This window comes from Fistularia commersonii, chromosome 4 (genome assembly GCF_037954325.1).
Source record: "Fistularia commersonii isolate RoL2024-O1a breed Wild chromosome 4, RoL_Fcom_v1.0, whole genome shotgun sequence".
NCBI classification, from domain to species: Eukaryota; Metazoa; Chordata; class Actinopteri; order Syngnathiformes; family Fistulariidae; genus Fistularia; species Fistularia commersonii.
In genome coordinates this window covers 4,766,225-4,772,197 of record NC_141287.1, presented here as the reverse complement: position 1 = coordinate 4,772,197, position 5,973 = coordinate 4,766,225, and the positions used below count along the sequence as shown (strand labels likewise).

The 5,973-nt window shown below is 37.0% G+C and overlaps 2 protein-coding genes across 3 annotated transcripts; both read right to left on the bottom strand.

The window, feature by feature from the left end:
- Positions 1–701: 701 nt before the first annotated feature.
- LOC147234436 (gamma-crystallin M3-like) lies at positions 702–1,641 on the bottom strand. Of its 2 annotated transcripts, XM_086144831.1 has the most exons (3): positions 1,529–1,641; positions 1,162–1,410; positions 702–1,051 (listed from the first exon to the last, which is right to left on the bottom strand). In XM_086144831.1, the coding sequence occupies exons 1-3, from the start codon at positions 1,535–1,537 to the stop codon at positions 770–772; spliced, it is 540 nt and encodes a 179-aa protein (XP_086000957.1). In that variant the 5' UTR covers positions 1,538–1,641; the 3' UTR covers positions 702–769. The 2 variants fall into 2 exon arrangements, with proteins under 2 accessions (XP_086000957.1, XP_086000956.1); XM_086144830.1 differs by lacking the exon at positions 1,529–1,641 and having other exon boundaries at positions 1,162–1,425.
- A 2,869-nt stretch (positions 1,642–4,510) lies between these two features.
- Positions 4,511–5,477, bottom strand: LOC147234435 (gamma-crystallin M3-like). Its single transcript, XM_086144836.1, has 3 exons — positions 5,431–5,477; positions 4,972–5,211; positions 4,511–4,835 (listed from the first exon to the last, which is right to left on the bottom strand). The coding sequence occupies exons 1-3, from the start codon at positions 5,437–5,439 to the stop codon at positions 4,557–4,559; spliced, it is 528 nt and encodes a 175-aa protein (XP_086000962.1). The 5' UTR covers positions 5,440–5,477; the 3' UTR covers positions 4,511–4,556.
- Positions 5,478–5,973: the final 496 nt, after the last annotated feature.

Below are 5,973 nucleotides of genomic sequence, written 5' to 3'. Positions count from 1 at the left end.
TAACCAATTATGTTTCATTGAAATATATCATAATAAAAATATGAAGGTTTGTATGTTTTTTGTTTTCAGAGCTGCATGTCATAAACTTAAGCACTAACACAACATATATTTTTTCATAAATGTTTAATCCTGGGCACTTTTTAATTGAAATAAGCGTTTTTCTGGTTGTGATTGTTTCATTTAGTTTATCTAATCCAAGCTGAAATTGGGATTAATTGGTAAGTCCTATTGATGAGAATCCTTTTATTTTTAGTTGTGCTATTTTAAAAATTTGAGATGTTTGAATTCAAAATCATGAAGGATTTAATTTAAAAACAACTATTTTGCTGCTTTTATGTGTCATATTGTTTCATAAATAATACTTCCCATTGAATCTCAACTGTTTTAATCTGCCAGGAGGGCATCCTATAAATCAAAAAATATTGATTCTGTTGCATGTTGAAAAATTATAAATTTGGATTATTTCTCAACACTTACATAAATATAAATCTTTAATACCTAATAACAAACTGCCCAAAATGTGACCATAAGAAGAGAATTGAGTATTAAATAAAGATGCACATCAAACTGTGTTTGATGATTTTACATTTTACATGCTTAGAGAACTTGTAGTACATGGGTGATATTTCACTCTGCTTTTGCACAATTTTATCCGGGCTGGCTGAACTTCATGAAGACTCCATGAATGACCACTTGAACCATTTCTTTTATAGTGTCAGCAATTTATTTGTACCATTTTATTAACATTGGAGGTAAAAGCCTTTTCTGTCTAACAGGATTCCATGATACGCCTAATGGATCCGATCCTCATGTCCATTGGGCCCATTCCCATGTCTCTCATGCTCCTGTACTCGCCGGGCCTCAGATAAAGCATCCTGCCTCTGTAGTGGGGCTGTTCATACATCAGCCAGTGGCCATCAAGCACGTGAGCTGACTGGCAGTCAGACATGCGGTAACGATCTTGGATGGAATCGCAGTCTTCCAACAGCTCGTTCATCTGACCTCCAAAGTTCTCCCTCTCATAGATCCTCATTCTGAAAGGCCCCCTGTGCTGTAATAGACAAAGGATTAGACATTTATCTCTGACCTGTAAACTCTGTCATGGAGGTTTTGAAGTTGAGAAGAATAAGCCAGTAGTGAGTATTGAGTGATGAATTTTACCATGGGGATCATACGGCAGGAACGAATGCAGTCGCTCATGCTCATACCCATCAGGCGCTGGTTGTCAGGATACTCTCCTCTCCTAACCAGCATCTGGTGTCCCATAAAGTTTGGACGCTCATAGACCATGAAGCAGCCGCTCTCCACTCTGCAGGAGTTGCAGCGGCTCAGGTAGGAGGTCAGCTCAGCACAGTCGCTGCTGGTCTCATAGGAGCGACCCTGGAAGTTCCTGTCCTCATAGAAGATAATCTTGAAACAAAACATGGAACATTGTAGATCAGAAATGTACATCTACCTTAATAAAATCCAGATTAGTTATTACATTATAAGGTTTTAGATAAATTAATTAACAATAATGCCTTCTTACTCTGCCCATTTTGGTATCCAATCCAATCCCTGATTGCACTGCTACTTTGACCACGCCGTGTCTCTTTTATACCCATCATGATAGCTAAATGATCTATGGAGCCATTGTTTGAACATCTTACTCAGCAGCATAGCATACAGGGCTATAAAGGTTGTTAAATCAGTCTCTAAATGGTCATTATTCCAGACTGTATGCATCTGGTAATGTGCCAACAATGGCTTTCCTATGGGTTACAGATGGATGACAGTGGCAAATGTGTCAGCTGGGACATTTTGTGCAGTCATTGTTCGGTCTGTGGTGACAGTCACTTGTTATTTTCCTATGTTACTTCATCAGTCACTCACCCGGTTGGGTTTTCTGTGATTATATTCTGAAATTATTCTGTTATGTAAAGGATTCCATTCGACATAAAAAAGCAAACAAAGTGGAATATAAATTTTATATACGACATGAATGTCAAATATCAAAATAAGGCCATATTAATGTATCTCTGACATCACAACAAAGCTTTTTCCATTCGCATTTGCAAAAAAATAAACTACATTTTAAACGCGGTCTCTGTCAGTTCAAACGTCCAATTGGAAAATTTTGATTTTTAATATAGATTATTTCTTATCATTGATTGATTGATTCATTATCATTCGTTATCTGTGCTGGTTATCATGCGCTTAGGGTCACAGGGGGGCTGGAGTATATTCCAGGAGAGATGTGGTAGAGATGTGGTAGAGATGTGGGATTCACTCTGCACTGGTCATCAGTTCAACACAAGACCACAGATAGACATGCAACCATTTACTCTCATTCCCACAGTTAAGGGTCTGGGCACCTTGCTGCCACAAAGATGTTAAAATAAATACTGTATTTAATATACAGTATATATACTGTATGTAAATAATATATTTCTGTGTCTTGAAGATAGTTTATCATGAGTTTGATGTTGTGTATTTCAACGATGACATCAGTATGCTAACATCTGGGACTATGAAATATGGAAATATTAACACAACGTATATTTTTAATCTCAAAATCTTAATAAGATACTCTTGGTGATAGGTGTTAGATGTGATCTAACACCTTTATAATGATACTTGTATCCATCCGCTTTAGTGAGATGATGAGTTTATATGCTGAAGATTGTTTCCTAAAGCTAGTAAGCCTGCAGCAATTGAAGGAAAAAATATCATGTACATCAACAACGCTTAAGGTTTATTGTTGATTGAGTCAATAGTTTCAATTCAAGTATCAATTGCATGGCCTTAGTAAAAATGTATTGTTGCTTCTACCCTTTTAGCTGCAAACACAATATGAATGTAATAAAAGTTCGAGTATCGCTTCAAAGTGTGTAAAATCTACATCTGGGTTGTCATCTTACACTTATGATCCCAAACCTGGAAATCCCTGAGGTCATGTCCATGATGCACCATCATCTATCTCCACCTTCATTGCATAGCTATACCACTGTACTAGCATACTAGTACATTTTATCGTCTATTTATCTTTCTTTTTTTTTTTACAGATGCTGTTGTTTTGTAATGTACCAGGACAAGATTTTGCAAAAAACAAAACAAAAATATTTTTCATAAACTTTTTATTTCTTCTTTGACTGCGTCCATGGGAAGTGAAATGAGAGGAGGTCACTGCCAATTTTATTTGTATTTCCTTCTGTTTCAATCCTGTATAAACTTCTCTAGTTTTTTGTGGAGTGTACTCTTTTTTTTTTTCATTTTAGTCTGAAAAACAAATCTGTCTTTTCAGCCTGATAACCACAAAACTTCAAGTACATTTGCAGTAACTTTTCTATAAACTGGATGGAAATAATTTGCAGTTTCCAGATATGAGACTAAAGTTTTATACTGGATTATGACAGTTACTAAATAAAGCCATAATGTAGCTGCAGCTCCTAGGATGCATCTAGAACTTGGATTGTGCATTACTGTACTGTAATGAATCACATTATGTGGCATAATAAGTACTTTTCTTTTTTCTTAAGCCCTCACTATCTCAAAGCTGTGAATTATAGTGTAACTGCCACATTATGTGTCCCACCGCATTTTTCGTAGCTATGAATAAGGTATTATGATCTTTCTTTCTTCCCCCTCTCTCCCTCTCCATGTTTAGGGGGTTCTGCTTTCTCATTGGGGAACTTCTTGGTCTCTCTAAATAACATTCTATAGACACATGACATGACAACAGTTTTCTTGTGATTTTGTGCTATATATGTCAAATTGAACCGATTCAAAATGACTGAAATTGAACTGAATTGAAGTGAATTGCAACCACAACCTCACCACCTTATCCTGTTCACTACCTCATCCATTCACATGTCATGTCCTAACTTATCTATCTAATCTTTGTTGGTCTCAGCCTGCACGCATCCTGCCCATTTTTTTTTTAAATTTGCTTTATTCTTGTCATTGCTATTGTCACTCTATTTATATCGTCGTTTATTTCTGGTTGCGTATTTTTCACCTTTACTGTTTCACCCTCAATGTTGTCCATTATTATCCCTGGTGTGGTTGCTGTTGTTTTCCCTGCTGTCTATTTATTTGTGGATGTCTTGCTATCTTCTGTCTTCTGTCTCTCTATTTATATTTATATTCATATTCATTTTACTTTTGATTTTTGACATTATAACTGTTACGCTGCGGTGACAAAGGAATTTCCCCTATGAGGATCAATAAAGTTCATCTTATCTTATCTTATCTTATCTTATCTTATCTTATCTTATCTTATCTTATCTTATCTTATCTTATCTTATCTAAATTGAACTAAAATGTATCAGCTACGACCATCAGACGCTGCATTTTACCAGATAGTTTCAGTATCGATGATAATGTATTTTTAAGTGTTGTGAGCAACCCCATAATCTGGATTTACTTCAGTATTTATTTATGTATAAATTATATTAAAAGACAATAGTTAATTTTTACTGTTTCTTTAGGTGACCATGAAGCTTTTCAAAAGATGACCAGACCAGAAGTGTGCAGTTGGTATCATTTTATTTGACAGAAAATCACTTTATTCTAATTTAACAGAAATCCATGATACGCCTAATGGAGCTGATCCTCATGCCACCGAATCCCAGAACTCTCAGGCTCCTGTGTTCCCCGGGGCTTAGGTAGATCATCCTGCCTCTGAAGTTGGGCTGTTCGAACATCAGCCAGTGGCCATCCATCACCTGGCTGGACTGGCAGTCGCTCATGCGGAAGCGGTCCATTAGGTTGTCACAGTCATCCAGCAGCTCATGACTCTGGCCTAGGAAGTTCTCTCTCTCGAAGATCCTCAGCCTGAACTGCCCCCTGTGTTGCTGTTCATACAAAGAGGGCAGAGTAGAAGTGATACCGTTATTCTCAACAGATGACAGTTATGACGGTTATATCTATCTCTATCTGCTACAATGTAGTGGCTCAGATTTGATTTTTGTTATTTGTTTCAATCATTACCTGTGGAATCAAGCGGCAGGACCGGATAGAGTCACTCAGGCCGAAAGACATGTGGTCAGCGTACTCGCCCCTTCTCAGAAAAACCTGGTTCCCCATGAAGTTGGTGCGCTCAAAGATCATGAAGCAACCGTTCTCCACCCTGCAGGACTGGCACCTGCTCAGGTAGGGGGTGATGTCGGAGCAGTCGCTCATGCACTCATAGGAGCGGCCCAGGAAGTTCCTGTCCTCGTAGAAGATGATCTGTGCAAAAGAACAATCGTCAAACTAAACATTTCAAAAATTTGACAAACAGCAGTGCATTTTAGATTGTGCTGTTTTAAGCTGTACTTGTTTTCCCTCTATTGTTCATATTATTTTTTTCATCTTTTTAAGTTAGCTTTTTGTTTGTTTTGCAAGTTCAGCTCTGGGTAGGACAGGCTTGGTCCTCTCTCTTCTCTCTCTCTCTCTCTCTCCACATACCTTGCCCATGTTGATGAATATGCGTTTGTGGGAATCTGTCCAACAACCTGCGGCTGCCAGTGGGTTTTATAGTTGATTCGCGCTATAAAAGGGTTTTGTTATTCAAATGAGCTGGAAGCTGACGAATAAGTTGTTCTGCCATTCTTGTTAATTTCATTTGTGCCATCATGATCCAGAACAAAGGGAGGAAAAAAGAGCAGAAGACTCACTGCAGGAAAAGTAGACTTGACAGTTTTTTAAATATCTCAAGCCAGGGATGCATATTTTAAATTAGGATATATTGTCTTTATATTTATATGAGTATATATATATACTCATATAAATATATATATGAGTTTCCATTACTGGACAAGAGTGGTCTTTACTAGAACATGATTTTTTTACATTACTATGTCATTATATTTAGTATGGTGAACTGAGAAACAATTTAATGCCCCCCTATTTTCTAGATGCTTGTGTTGGTTTTACACAATATTATACAAGCATTGGTTATTAACTACTTATTTAATAGTGCATGTTTCTGAATAAACACATTTTTAAATA

Bases quoted from the DNA above. Each gene is read 5' to 3' on its own strand.
- LOC147234435 (XM_086144836.1), bottom strand. The intron at 4,836-4,971 runs GTAATGATTGAA...TTGTATGAACAG, and splicing joins CCTGCCGCTTGATTCCACAG to CAACACAGGGGGCAGTTCAG.
- LOC147234436 (XM_086144830.1), bottom strand. From the start codon at position 1,425: ATGTTTTGTTTCAAGATTATCTTCTATGAGGACAGGAACTTCCAGGGT. The intron at 1,052-1,161 runs GTAAAATTCATC...TGTCTATTACAG, and splicing joins CCTGCCGTATGATCCCCATG to CACAGGGGGCCTTTCAGAAT.